General features: G+C 44.2%; 1 protein-coding gene across 4 annotated transcripts in view; it reads right to left on the bottom strand.

The window, feature by feature from the left end:
- Positions 1-3769, bottom strand: part of MAN2A1 (mannosidase alpha class 2A member 1) — a 165385-nt gene extending 161616 nt beyond the window's left edge. Inside the window, exon 1 of one of the 4 annotated variants that reach the window (XM_073888998.1) lies at positions 2995-3769. In XM_073888998.1, coding sequence (XP_073745099.1) covers positions 2995-3129 — 135 coding nt within the window. In that variant the 5' untranslated portion in view covers positions 3130-3769. Of the gene's footprint in view, positions 1-2042; positions 2164-2994 lie in introns of those variants that run through there. The other 3 variants (XM_025866876.2, XM_073889008.1, XM_073888993.1) reach the window with 3 other exon arrangements.
- Positions 3770-15502: the final 11733 nt, after the last annotated feature.

The following is a 15502-nucleotide window of genomic DNA, read 5'->3' as shown; positions in this document are numbered from 1 at the left end:
GTTGGGCCTACTGCCACCCCAGAGTCTGGCCAAGTGGTGAAAAACACAGACTTGTAGGAGGAAGGGAAAAGAATGAAAGCCAGAATAACAGCAAACAGGCTGCTCTTGATCTAGGATGGCTTTACAATGTATCCTGCTTACCAGCTAGACCATCTATAATACTGAAGGTTCCACATTGACTTAAACTAAAATCCTAAATCCTAAACTAAAATTCAGCGGAAATCAATCCCTCTCTAGATAAATCATTCTACTAGACACCAAAAATGATATATAGTGATGGACTAGCTTGCTTCAAATTCACCGAAAAATATATTGCAAGCTAGTTTTGTTGTGTGGTGTTCTCAACAAATTTAAAATTTATAAGTAATAAAAAAAAAATAAAAACCAACTCAAAAGGCTGGATGCTGTGCTACATAATGGTTTTCATTACAATGTTTAGCTCTAAAGTGAGCGACAAGACATTCTGGGAGAGGTATAAATCTCAAATGTTAAACATTTCAGAAAAAGGAACACATTCGTTACAGCTTCATAATGAAAGTTCCTTAAAAAAAAAAAAAAGGTGATAAGCTAAGAAACCACAGAGCAACATGCTCTATCTTCCACACCAGATCTTTTCTGTAGGCAGACTGGGACCTAAAAAGTAGGCAAAGATTTACTAAGAGTATAGTAAAGTGGCTGAGGGGCGCCTGGGTGGCTCAGTCTTTAAGTGTCTGTCTTTGGCTCAGGTCATGGTCCCAGGGTCCTGGGATTGAGCCCCGCATCGGGCTCCCTGCTTGGTGGGAAGCCTGCTTCTCCCTCTCCTGTTCCCCCTGCTTGTGTTCCTGCTCTTGCTCTCTATCTCTAATAATAAAACCTTGAAAGAAAGAAAGAAAGAAAGAAAGAAAGAAAGAAAGAAAGAAAGAAAGCAAGCAAGCAAGCAAGCAAGCTGGAAGCCTAGACTCCAAAGGCCACCTGTTCATATCTCAGCTTTTAGCTGTGCGACTTTGGGCAAGTTAATCTCTCTGTGCCTCAGTTTCCTCATCTACTGGGTGGTGGGGATCAACTTTGTCCCATACGACACACAAGGTTGATGTCAGGCATGTAAGAGTTAGGTTTACAGAGTGCTTATTCTGTCCACCTGTTTGGGGATTCAGTGGCTCTCCAAAACTAAATCAGCAAAAAAGTGCTTTCTTCCTGAACCGAAAATCCAGTCCTGAAAATCTGAGAATGTCAATCTTAAGCATAAAAAGCTCCACCTTCCAAATCCTCTCCCCTTGCACACAAAACAGAATACAGACAAGACCCTTCTCTTCCAGCAGCCGCTGTCACTTTCCATCAAAGGCATTCTGCTCTATGCAGAACTTAAGCCCCCTGAGGAGGACTAAGGCTGGATATTAAAATAATTGGAATTAACTTTGCCTAAAATTTCCCAGTAACTGAATGAGTCACTCACTTCTTCAGAAACAGTAAAATGTCAAGGTTGCCACAGAACCCCAGCCCCAGATGTTTGCATAAATCATTTCAAGTGATTATCAAGCCAAAGCCAAAGGACATTATTCAAGGTAACAGCTTAAATAAAATGTATCAGTTTTTATGATTTTTCCTGTAATGAAGAAAATTCTGAAAATGTGATATGGGGAGGGGGGAATCACAGCAAGTTTAGCTACCAAATTATACAACATGTTAAGCAGGGCTTAGAACTCCTTTTGCTATGGCTTCAGAGGGTTTACCCCACTTTAAACTTTTATGCAGTCTCATCAACAAGCACTGGACAAACTCTAAAGTCAAGATTTAAAGACATTCCATATTGCTTATCTCACTATATTTCCTCCATCATATTAAGAGAAAAAGCTTTTAAAATTTTTTGACACGTTTACAACAATATTTTTAACACCTTTCACCTGCAAAACATTTTGAGGGCTCTGTATTGATGACAGCATCCACAAAGAGGTCTTTTTTTAACTTTCCGAATTCTGATAAAGTTAGTAGCTTAATTTCAATTAAATTCAGGCCTTTTGCCTTAGCACAAGAACAAAGAGCAAGGATACTCTCTGGTCACTTACATTGTCACAAAAGGAAGAAAAACTCTGTCAACTTTTTCAGTATCTCTGAGTCAAGTAGTTGTTAGATCAGCTTGTCACGGTTTTGAGTTCTCCAGTTCAACTCTTTAGAGGTTACTACACAACACCCAGTTTTACTAAAATTTCTGAAGAGTACAGGTCATGTGCAAATAACTTGAAACAAATCTCACACGTGGCACGGCATCTTTCCAAACACAGCCAATTGTCTGTTTGCTTATTTTTAGTAACTTTATATAAAAGACTTAAGACGGGTGGTTTCCCAACTCGATGGAGAATTTGACCACTGGGCGCAGGACTGAGCGCCCCACAGCTTCCGGCTGGAGTATAACACGCGCTTCCCTACTGGGCTCCCACGTCTGCTCCAAACAAACCCTATGTAATAGCTGAAGAATGACGACAGTAAAATCAACCCTACAGATTCACATCTAAGAGGTTTGCAACACGTAATAAACTTTTGCTTATTTCTCGAGAGACAGTGGAGTGAAAAAACAGACCAGATGGGGTCTGCTTGATCAATTTCCACGACTGGGGGCGCTCAGGGGGTCTGTGCAGCTTAACCCTTTGTGGGCCGAGGGGCTGCCCAAGAGCGGTAATCGAGCGCTGCGCCGGTTCTCCAGTTGGCAGGTGCCCGAGGCCACCCCAACAGGCCCGAACGCTAGTGCGGGAACATGGCCACTGCCCCTGAGCGCGATCCCGCCACCGCATGCCACCCGGCACTTTGTTAACTCGGAGCGCCCGGGAGGAGAAGGCTCCCGGGTCTCACTCACCGCCGTCCGAACGCTGCAGAGCTCGAGCTGGGGGAGGCTCGGATCCTCCTCCGGTTCGGCCTCGCCCTGCCCCGGCGCGGAGGTTCGGCAGGAGGGAGAGGTCGCGAAGCAGCGGGGAACTACGGGCCCCCACGCCTACCCTCGTGGAGCCCCATGCCGTAGCTTACCTGGGGAAAGGAGCCCTCGCGACGCGGGCTCTTAGGGTAATCTAAGTGACCCCGGTCCAGCATCAGGTAGAGCGAGAAGATCACCACACAGAAGATCGCGCTGCCAAACACGGTGAACTGGCGGCTTAACTTCATTTTTCCTCGATAGACTCGGGGCCAGGACACTGTCCTCACCGAAGAAAGAGGCGGACTGTGGACTCCTGCAGGCGGCCGCGGGAGGCTCCCTGCTCCGGGGCTCCTGCTCTCTGCGTTTTTGGCTGCCGGTGCGGATCCCAACCGCACTCCGCACCTCGTCTCCGGCGCCACCACACGCCCTCGGCCTTCGCCCGGGCCCACCGCCCTCCCTGGGGTCGGGCGTCCCTCCTCAGGCGGGACCCGCCTGCAGCCCGGAAGGGGCCCCCGCAAACTTGATCTCGAGCTCAGCGCCCGCACCCGGCAGGCGCAGGGCAGGCGAAGAGGTCGCTGTCCGGACTTCCTGCCACCGCCGCCCCGACCGAGTCAGCAGGAAAAGTTTTCTCGACGAGGGCAGGCGTGTCCCCCTCACCCAGGAGGTGCGGGATCAGCGGCTCTGGGGTCGACAGCACAGAGCTGGGTCCGAACAGTCCAGGGGAAAGGAACCAGGTCGAGAGGAGCCGGGCCCCACAACTTAGCGCCGGGACGGCCGGACCCGCCCCCGCGGCGCCGCCCCCGCTAGAGCGCCTTCCTGCTGCCGCCGCCGTTGCCGCCGCCGCCGCCGAGGCCGGGCCGGGGTGCACCCTGGGCGCGGGGACGAACGGATCCGGCAGGAGTTTCCTCCGAGCGCGCGCCCGTCCGCTGGCCTCTCCCGCCCCCCAGCGCCCCTTCCTCTCCCCTCCCGGACCCGGGCTGCGCGAGGAGGGCGCAGGGGGCGGGCGGCGGCGGCGCGCGGAGGAGGAAAAGGAGAGCAAGGAGAGGAGCGTCCCCGGAGAGAAGCCCGCTCCAGCTGCAGCCGCGAGTCCCCTCCCTCCTTCCCGCCCCGCAAATGCGGAGATGGCGGCGGCAGCTGCGAAAGGAAGCACCGGTTCTCCAGCGCCACTCGGCGCTCCTACACCGCCCGCCACGAGCAGAAGGAGACAGCCGCGGCGAGGCGGCTGCTGGGTCAATAGGCGCCCGCAGCCCCGGAGCCGAATAGGCGGCTGGCCCCGCCCCCTCTCGACGCGCCGGGGTGGGGGCGGGGCCTCCGGCGACCAATCACAGTGCGTCGCCCATCGGGCCCGCTCTGCGCCCGCCTCCCTGCGCCCAGGCGGAGAGAAGACCTCAGACGGCTTTTGTGAACTGGCTGGCAGCCTGGGTGGAGGTGAGGCCCTCAGAGGCTTGCAGACGCCAGCAGCCCGGTTCCACAAGGGCTGAGCTCTCTCCCCACTTCCTTTTCGCTGCCCAGGTTTCCTGTCCTTGAGGACCCGGGCCTGGCGTGCCTGGGACGTCAATTCGGTGAGGAGCTGTAGAAATAGAGAAAGGCTTTCTGTTCAGACTCATCTTTTCCTCTGCTGCTTTTGGTGACTTCTTGGTGAAACCTGAGGGAAAGGAGACTGCCAAACGACAGCTGGCTACAGAGTCTCTGAGTGGAGCCCAAGAAGTGATGCTGTGCAGGTTATTGCTCTATTGCCGCGCTGTTCCAAATCCGCCCTTTTTGACTGCACTGTGAGAATGGATCTGGGCCCTTTTAAGTAAGTTTTCCTTTGCCAGCAGCCGCTGAAGCTTTGTCAGTAGAGGGCGCTGAAGAGACATTACAGGAAGAAAAGGGTTTATCTTGCTGGTTTTGGTGTATGTGTAGGCAGGCGCTTGCAGCGTACCTGGCTTTCTCCAGTGCCAAATTCCGATAATGCTTTGGAGGTCAGAAGTTTCCCCCTCAGCCTTAACTCTAGTGGTTGTGTAGTGGAGGTGCTAAGGTGAGCCACTACCCCATGAACAGCTTTCCAGGCTTTCTAGAGACAAGATTTGTAGTAAATTCCACAGGGCATATTTCTGCCCGTGTTACTTCTCTGCCATTCAGTGAGCCAGAGTGAGAGGACTCTTCCCTCTCCAGTGAAGTCAGGAGGGGGTGGGGAGCCTTCTTGGAAAACTCTAGCTCCCAGCCCAGGGATTAGTTATAAGGTTAGCTCCTAGTAACTGCTATTTGTATATTCCCTAGGGTTGTCTTCCCACTAGTGAATCTCTCATTAATTCTCTGTTATAGTTTATAAATGTTTCATTTAGGCTTTTTTATTTTTATTAAGCTTTACCTATAACTGCAAGAGATGGCTTTGGAAAGATGGGGTTAGGAATTTGGTTTGATTGGGCCTTTGGCTTGAGCTCAGTGCTGAACTCCTTGCCAAAGGGAAATAAGATTCTAGAGATTCGTGGCACACAGGGTGTTCCAATTAATCAATTGCCTGTGGCTGATTGTGATGAAGTGCCAACTGAAGCATGTGCCTTGAGGGGGGGCCCAAGTGGCAATGACACTTGACTGTTATGGCTGTAAGGTGACTATAAGGACTGTGGTGTGAGATGGATTCTTTTGAGCTCCTTTGAATACTTACAAAGAGAAATGACAAACACAAATCCAAAGGTATGGCATGAGAACCAGAGAGCTTCTATAACAATTCTAAAAGAGGCTCTTATTGTAGCAACAAAAATTGTATTTCTGAAAATCGAACGCAAAATTTTAATTTTCGGGTTACTGAATTACAGCTTGTGTTGAATTCACAAATGTACCAAGTTTCTCATGTAAAAGAGTATTGATGATTAAATAATAGGACTTCAAAACTCAGAATGGGTTGGACCCAGATGAAACTGGCAATCTTGAACCATTAAGTCACTCTGGGTCTCTCTTACCAGTGGAAGTAGGTTGCCCTCCCTTGTCTGAGGAGGTGGGCTTCCTCTGCTTGAAAACTTTGTGACAACCTCACCTGGGACAATCCCTTGAGAGAGAATTCACATTCTCCTCAAAACCCACCACAATCACCTTCTATTGCCACTATACTCTTAAATAGCGTCAAATCTTAGCATGCTTCTGGGGGATAGGTGCACACTGTGGTGAAGGAAGAAATAACTTAAACACCAAAATTGATACATGGGCAGGAGAAATAACTTACCTTGTTGATACATAGGCAGAGAACTGGAGAACATGTTTGGGAGTGGCTCCTAAGGGTGTTAGACTATGGAGGACACTGTAGAACACTATATTGAGCCAAATTTATTATTATGGTGTTAATTATATGTTTCAGCTTATGCAGCTAGAGGTGGTTCTAATAGCTTACTTGGTTGATTGATGGAAACTTGGACCCAATTTGTGAGGTTGAGGTGCCCAAGTTTCCCAGACATGTGGAACAGGGAATCCGAAGACTTAGGGAAACGTTATACTGGATTTACCATATACTACCTGAATACCCATCCTCAACTGCATTCCATCAAAGGCCCAGAGACACTCCCTTCACTGAAAAATTGAGAAATAAATTAGTGAGAGGAAGACATGCATCTTTGAAAATCTCTATGGATGTTCCCCTCTGTAGGCCATGTATGACTACAGAGGATGCCACCACTGAGATGGGCTTCTGGATTTCACTGGAGATTACAGGACCTGAGAATAGCAGAGGACAAGCAGCACTTAGGCACCAAATATGATTAGGTACATTTGCCTTAAAGGGCAGCAGGTGTGTACAGACACTCAGATGCCTTAGTCCATAGAGATGCCCTAGGAACAAAGTACATAGCCAGCCTAACAGAGTAGTGCTTGATATTTATAATAGCAAAAGCTCTAAGGTAGGTAAAATCTAACTTGAGTCAGCAGAGTGGACAATCACAGCCTCTCACGCAGTATTCAGACCTAAACCAGTTCACAGACCCAGAAGCCCTTGATTGACAGAGCATCTCCTTCAGGAAGGACTTTGCACAGATCACAGCAGTGGTACCATTGATGGACCGCTCAGATCATGTTCAGATTTTTGCCACTATGGACAATGTCATAATAAACATGTATTTTTCAATCCTTAAAAGTAAAATATATCAATGTTTCATATTGCTTATATTTGGAAATGATATTTTGGATATAATGGGTTAGATTAAATACATTATATGAAATATATAATTTTACCAATTCTTTTTTTTTTTTAAAAGGAAGGACCTTGCACCATTGCTACAATACACATTTTAAATGTTTGCCCAAGCCTTCCCCAAAGAGCTGTGTATCCATCTACTACACTGGAGAAAAGGAAATATGCAGATCTTTTGAGATTTACTAGACACTGAATCTGAACTGATGCTAATCCCTAAGACTACAAAATGCCTCTTTCACGCTCCAACCAAAGTTAGAGTTTATCTTGGTCAGTAGTTAGATGAAGTCTTAGCTCATGTTGGTTCTGTTAGTTCACTTGATTCACACACGAAATTTGTGGTTATTTTCTCAGTTCTAAAACTGACAGTATCCCGACATTGGCTTTTTAACCCATGAGGTGGGTGCCTTTATAGTAGGAAGGCTAAGTGGGATGCTCCTGGAATTTTCACTGTCTTCCAAGATCATAAACCAGAAACAATACCACCAGAAGGACTTGAAAGAAGCAGGGGTGGTGATATCTAGCACATTCCCATTTAACCCACCAGTTTGGCCAGTGTAAAAGTCATATGGATCCTGAAAAATGTGGATTACTGTAAACTTAACCAGGAGGTAATTCCAGTTGGGGCTGCTGTTCCAGGTGCAGTATTTTTGCTGGAACAAATCAACACAGCACCTGGTACTTGTAATACAGCTACTGATTTAGCTAATGCCATCTTCTCTATACTTCTTTATAAAAACCAGCAGAAGCAGTTGGCTATTACCTAACAGAGCCAATGGTATACCTTCACATGGTTACCTCAGGGGCACATCAGTTTTCCTTAATATAGTCTACAGAAATGTTGATCCTCTTGACATTCCACAAAACATCACACTGGTTCATTCTGGTAGTTCATAATGACAACATTATGCTAATTGGACCTGACGAACTGGAAGTAGCAGGTATTTCAGATGCCTTGGTAAGATATATTTGAACTAGAGCACAGAAGAAAATAATGAGTATGAGATGATAACTCTAAAGTGGTCCTGGCAGGTCCCCACCTTTAGGGTGGGATAAGTTCTAGGATGCTACAAGCTATACAAAATAAAACAAAAAACAAACAAACAAAAAACCACTGAGCGATGAATCCAAGCAAATGGTGTGGGTTAGAAATGATGAGGATTGGAAAAAAGAATAAAGCGATTGCTGCAGAGACTAGTTATACCAATCATGTGGCTGTGGAAGGAAATGAAGAGCCCAGCTGGTAGGAGAGGAATACTCTAAACCCTGGGAAGTCAGGGGTTGGGGAAAGAATCATTAAGCCTCTCTTGCCTCTCACTTATAGGACACCTGGCCTGGTCTATCATCTCAGAATGCCTTTGTAAACTTGAATACCCATTCTTTTTTTAAATAAAAGAGAGAGAGAGAGAGGAAGGAAGGAAGAAAGAAGAAAGAAAGAAAAGAAAGAAAAAAAGAAAGAAAGAAAGAAAAAGAAAAAGAAAGAAAAATCTTTGAAAACCCATTTTTAACTTAAATCCTAGAGTCCTAGATGTTAGGACTTAGATCTTTAGTTTTTAGACTTTAAGGACTGTTGCCCTTTCAGATAGATGACCTCCACCTGAGATGACGGAACAAGATTAATTTTCTGGATATTAATATGCCTGCCACCCCACAAGCCTACTCCCTTGTGGTCTCTCCCTATCGTCTAAGAAAAAAGTTCTCTTGTATGCTTTTTCCAGACCAGCACCACTGCTGAATTTAACTGATTGCTGCATCTATCATTCCCTCCTGACCCTGCTGACAAAAACTTAACAGCTTTTCCTTCAGACACTGAAGAATTAAACCTTGACCCTCATGTCAGCAAAATGCCATTGCCGAAGTCATTACAAACTTCTGCATTAGCAGACTCTAGTTCACCTGGAACAGTCCACACCATAAGGGCTAGGCTGGTTGGCTCTCATAGCCAGATTGTCCTCTGCAGAAGCAGCACTGCAGGCTGCTTTGCAGGAAATTATTTAGCTCTAAACAAGGAGTTTGTCCACCATAAGGGACACAAAATTGACCCACCCTTGTTGTCATAAATGGCACTTACACTCCTAATACAGGTTATGCCCCCAGTAGGGTACTTATGTGGACATCAGACCTATACTTGCCTGACAAACCTAAACCAGTGTAAAATCTCTAATGCAAATGATAATAAACAATCATGTTGCCCTGGACCTCCTGCTGGACATTCAAGGGAGAATATATTCAAATGCCAACACCTATTACTGCACTTAGATTAATGAATCAGGAAAGGTGGAACAATTATCTTCTACCTTAGAGAGAAAGCAGTGTGGCTTTCTCAGGTCAATCTTAACAACACCTGAAACATACTTAACCGTCTTGGCTCTGGATGGGGAGCCTTTACAATTTATCCTTCAAGTTAGCCTGACCATCTTGATAGGAGTCATAGTTACGGTCGCTTTTATCTGCTGTGGCCTAAAATGAATGGAAAATATTTGGTCCAAGCCCCTATAATCAATCAGTACAATTAATTAGGTAATCTCATGGGTGTCCTAAACTCCTGAAAATAATTCTTACTTCAATACATGAAAGGTCAGAGGTGGAGTTATTGGGGTATAGCCCGGCCACGACATGACCTTCCATGTCTTCACATAAGCCAGAAAGGCACTTCTGATCAGTCTTGGTGGAATGCCCTACAATTCCTCCATGACCAAGAGGAGATAAGCTTCTTGTGAGCAGCAGACTTCTATCAAACCATTTCTCATTGAGCTCCCTAGTTTCAGTAGAGCATAGGACTTTCCATCTGACTCCACCCCACTTCAATTATAGCTTCAAACTTCTGTGTGAATCTAGAAACTGTCAGACTACAGTTTAGATGGCTTCTCAGGAACAGATCAGCCCATCACTCCTGTCTCTCTCATTAGGTCCTTCCAGTTGAGTATCATCCTGTGGGACTAGAGATGTGGGGAGGTGACACCATGCTGATACTATTTTTGCTGTGTTAAGTAATAAATTACCTTAATCCAGTTGAACCTATAGTCATCTTACTGGCTGAATCTCTGCAAGTGTGGCAAGCCAACCTAGTAGCTTCAGTAGTGATCCTTGTGGCTCTGTTAGCTACCACTTTGCTGCTTAGGGGCTATTCAACCACTTGTTAGAAGGGTAGTATTTTCCTAATCTGAAGAGTGAGTAAAGCCATTCTAATACAGGGGGAAATACTCGTGCAGAAAAATAGGGTGAGCAGAATCAAGACTTTGGCATATTAGGGCAACCAAAGCCTGCAGGGTTAGAACAAGTGGAGAGAGAGATTGAAGACACAGGAGAAAGAAGAGTTAAGTGACAGATCAAGGTGGTAGGGAAGAAGGTACAGTGATGGGGACCAATAGCTCTGCAGGAGAGAATCACTCTGGACAGGAAGAAGATCCCCCACCCCCGCCAGTCCCTCTGAGGCCAAAGAAATCAGCCTTTTCCCTATCCTTTCTTATCATAGAGCTCCTGTGGTCTTCTGGTCCCTTACCAGGTCTCCCAACTAATCTTACCCTACTTTCGCCGCTTTTCCAATGTTCTATGCTCTAGGTTTGTGAAAATGTCAGTCCCATTAGTTCTTGCCTAAAATCCATCAGTAGTTTCCCAGCACTTTCACATCTAATTCTAATCACATTAGTATGAACCCTAAGTTTCTTCAAATTCTGACCTCTGCCTATCCCCCTCCCCTACCCCTGCTCTTTCACTCACAGTCCTCACGCTAGTCATGTTGAACGATTTGCTTTCTTCCTGTTGAGCCAAGCAGACAGGGCCACTGGGTATGGTTGTAGAAACCATACATAGAACATCTCTAAGAGGTGCTGTATGTATTGCTGATATTGTCAATTTGTTATTAGAACTATCTTCTGGAAGATGGCAGTAGAATATCTTATTCTAATGAAATTAATATGACAATTTTGTGATATATGGAAATAAAGTACCTTGAAGAAAGGCCAATATTATAACAACTTGAACAAAGGTGCACCTCAGATCCTTGGTACAATTCTTTATGTTTAGAATGCTTTTCAGCAGCCTTGTCCACCAGCAAATTTCTACTCATTCTACACAAAGAAGCTCAAGTACTATCTTTATCTCTTCAAATATTACCAGGTATTTGTTATAACTATTTGTTTCATGGTCTGGAAGTATTTGTGTTCTTATCCCTTCTCTGAAATGTCTAGTATTGTGGGATTTTTTTTGAAGATTTTGTTTATTTCAGAGAGACAGAGCATGCATGCAATCAGGGGGAGGGGCGGAGGGAGAGGAGAGAGAGAATCCCAAGCAGACTCCCTGCTGAGCACAGAGCCCAACACGGGGCTCTGTCTCACAACCCTGAGACCATGACCTGAGCCGAAATCAAGAGTTAGATACTCAATTGACTGAGTCACCCAGGTGCCCCTAGTATTGTGTTTTTAATATTTGTCTTATTCATTTTACCTTGAATGAGCACATGAGATGTTCTGGATCAGAGGCAGATTTTCTAACTACCCCAGAGTAAATAAGAACTGCATGCTCCACTCTCCCAGCTTGCTCCAGGTCTTACCCTTGGGGCGGTATTATGAAAGCCAATGAAAATTTTTCTACATGAGTGGCCAGATACTCTATAGACAAGGGACAAGAAGTGATTTTTCTGTGTTTATAAAGATAAAGGATGCAGCTGTTCCTCCTCATCTCCTGAAAGGCTCTCCTCCTTACCCCAGATGTTTCTAAGCTCTAGGGCCTCATTCCAAGTTGGAATTTAAATAACTATAAAGATAACACTCCAGTCTCCCCAGCACCTTCAGAACTAACCTAGGTGCCTATCCCAGAATATAATATTTTGCTTTGGGGATGATAAGAGTTTTATTCGCCCTTTGGACCAGAGCAATTAGCTCTGTCATTAGGGAAACAAACAGCTACCGATCTAATCATTATGATATGAGAAAATGTATCTAGGAAAAGTAAAAGCAAACATTCTCTATAGTGCACATGTTTCTGTGGCTTAGGAGGCTAGAACTTTTTACACCAACACTTAAAAAAACAGAGAAGTTTTATTTTACCTTATCTGGAAGCTGGATGGGGGCAGGGCCCATATAATAAAGATTCAATCTGGTTCCTTCTCCAGGATACATAGCTTTTGTGACTTTGGGAAAGTTATATGATATCTCCAAAGCTCCATTTTCCAACATGCCACACTGGGATAGTAATGGCTATTTTTCAGTGTGTGCTGTAGGATTACAAGAGGTAACAAATGACATACTGAGAGAGCATTCCCCAGTTACTTTCCATTTTCTCTGGAAAAGGGGAAGAACGGTCCCATGAAGAAGCGAGTAGGGTAGAGAACATTTGAAATAACCATTACAGGAAGTGGATAATGGAGTCGACATGGATAATTTGGACAGCAGTGATATGTCATGGAGGAAGTCTACAATTTTCTCTCCCTGGTATTGATCCATGGCTTGAGAGCCCAAGGAAAGTTGACTGTGAGGATGATCTAGCAAGAGCCATTTGCATCAGAATGCAAGAGCAATGGCCATGTGAGGAGTGCTTTGGGTAGGAACATACACTATTTTCCCTACCTACAGAAATAGATTTTTGCAGCTGAGGTTTGTTAAAATGGGCAATCAATGTAATCTTGAACAGGAATAGAGCCTGGGGTGAGGTTTCTGGAAGGTATGAGGTCTGGCTCCATTCTTCTGATGATGAGAGAGGGTCTATGTCTATACAAGAGCCTCAGGTTATATTTGGTAAAACTGGAAAATTTATTTCTTCCCATGCCAACTGCTATTCTAAGTCTGACTGAACTCTTCAGTTGCCTAACTACATCATATCTAAGATGAAGGTTTGAAAGGGGTTAAGAACTTAAGAAAATTTTATAATTATAATTGCATAAAACTATAGAGGTTGGAGGGTTCAATCATTTTATCTCCTATCCGTTGGCCCATGAGCACCTCTACACATCATTTCTGTGTATGCCAAGAGTGCAAGACCCCTGACTATTCTTTACTTGGGTCAATTTCAGGATTGTGTTTGCTGTGAGCAACCTTGAGCAACCAAGTAATATCTTCTCCCAAACCAAGAGCAGGCTTGCTTACCAAAAACACTATAAAAGCAGTAAATTCTCCAAGTTCGGTATTCTTTGGCCTATGACAGAAATCTGCTATGTGTATGGCACCCATCTGGACCCCTTCCTTTAGACCCTCTGGGGTTTGGGAGACATGGGAAACTAACACCAATATCATGCTTATGCTGCTTTGACATGCTTTTTTATCTCTAATCCAGGCATCTTGTGTTCTCTTCTGGCATCCATGAAACAGTGACAGGCCCCAGACCCTTCACAGATCCTGAAACTACTCGTCTGCCTAAGAGAATCACGACACTGTTGGCATAATCTTCACCTCCTTATGCTTTCCCTTCCATGAAGCTGAGAAAGAGGATGAGTCAAGTAACATAATAAACTTCTGAGAAGGTAAGGGAAAGAGAGCTAAAGGAAGAATGCCTTTTCTTCATAGTGTTTCTCACTATTTGAAATTATTTATTGACTTACTTTAATGTCTGTGTCTTCCAGTAGAATGCAAGCTCCTGGAAGTTTGGGACCTTTTGATTTATCACTGTATCTTAATGAATAAAGTCATGTCTAGCAATGTCAAGGCTTAATAAATATTCGTTGAATGAATTAATGATTATTTGGGCCTTGAGCCACTAGTTGGGGTGAATGGGTAGTACTCATAATGGATTGCTCTGGTTCATAATAGAAGTCTGTTTGCTCCTGAATGGCATTTAAAGCTATTCCTCTTGTCTTTGTGAATCTTTAAGTTCCTTAAGGGTGTTTTTTTTTTTTTATAAGTCCTTCAAAGAGAATTTCCCCCAAAATTATTTTACTAATCATCTTGATTACTAAAGAAAGTCCAATATGGGGATAGAAAGAAATAAACTCTATATAATGAATGACCAATGTATGCTAGGTGCTTTACCTGTGCTGCCTCTATTTAATTCTTACAACTCTGTAAGATTAGTATGTTAGTATCTATTTTATTTAGAAAGGATGTAGATACAGAGAAGTTAGACAACTTGCTTTAGGACACATAGATACTAAACGGTATAGCTTGTTTTTTCTGGGTTCGAAACTTCTCTTTTCAATACAGCATTCTACAGAGTTATGATAATTTATACCTTGTGAACAGATTTTCTAAAGTAACAATCAGGATGTGTATCAGTCAGGGTTCAGTGTAAACAAATAGAAACGATTTTAGGTATTTTCACGAAGGAAGGTATTTAACAAAGGGTGCTTACAAAAACGAATGAATGATCAGGGTGGGAGAAGTGAGTGACAGACAGAGCCTCTGAAAATCAATGATTCTAGTACAATACAGAGTTGACCTATTGGCGGAGCTATGACTGCTGAGGACTTTTGGAATATGAATATCAGTAACATAACCCTGTGATGGCAGGCAGAGACAGAAAGCTACTGCTGTCCCAACTGCTTATTGTCCTTCAGGGGGCTGAATGATGGGCCATGGAACACTGCTTCAGAAAAATGTTTCAGTGACTTTAATTATTAGGGAAATACAGCCAAGAGTGGTCAGGGTGACGGCCCATCTTCTCTTATGTTTTCTAAATCTTGCATGAATATATCTAATTGCAGACCTAATTCATATCCATAGCTCTAGGCACAAAGAAATCTAGAAACTGTTGTAAGCTCCCAGTTTCTGCATTATGAAAGACGCCAGAAGATGAGGGTGGAATGGACATTAAGTGAGCCAACCTGCAGTATTTACTACGGGCAGTATTGGGAGAAATCCAGACGCACATACAGAAATACATATAAGAAATACTTAGAATCAGTGAAGATGTTTAAAACTGACTCTGTCCAGGAAAACCTGTAATATGTAATTATTTATTTGAACTCCAAACTCCTGACATTAAAATCTTTATGGTTATGACTTATCTTAGGGAAAATATCCATGCACATGATCACTAAGGCCAATAATATATCTAAATGTGCACATATCAGAGAAGAGAAAATTATTTGTGGTGTAGGATCATCACTTCCATTTTTTTTTATAGTCCTTTGTTTGCTGACACTATTACTGGCATGATTTTGGGGGAAAGGAGGCTTATTTCCAGCAGGCCCCAGGTCTTTCTCTGGATTCTCTTTGGCTCTGGTTTCTCATATGCCAACGCAGTACTCAAATAGGAAAGGCTTAACAATTTAGTACTCCAGAGCTTCAAAGACACTTAGCACATACACACATTTTACATGGAGGCCCCAGGGAAGCAAAAAGATTTGCCTGGGATCTCATGGAGACTGGATTAGAAGCCAGGTTCTCTGGCTCCCTGTCCAAACCTTTCTTTATCACAACAAAATCAAGACTTGGATTGTATGCCTCCTAAATACAGAATGATATTGTGTATGTGAATATGTGTGTGTGAGAGAGGGAGAGAGAGAGGGACAGACAGATGCCATTTAC

The sequence above is a fragment of the Callorhinus ursinus genome, unplaced genomic scaffold, assembly GCF_003265705.2.
Source record: "Callorhinus ursinus isolate GAN/ISIS: 27379988/994484 unplaced genomic scaffold, GSC_fseal_2.0 scaffold3, whole genome shotgun sequence".
In the NCBI taxonomy this organism is placed as follows: domain Eukaryota; kingdom Metazoa; phylum Chordata; class Mammalia; order Carnivora; family Otariidae; genus Callorhinus; species Callorhinus ursinus.
This window is presented reverse-complemented; position numbering and strand designations above follow the sequence as displayed.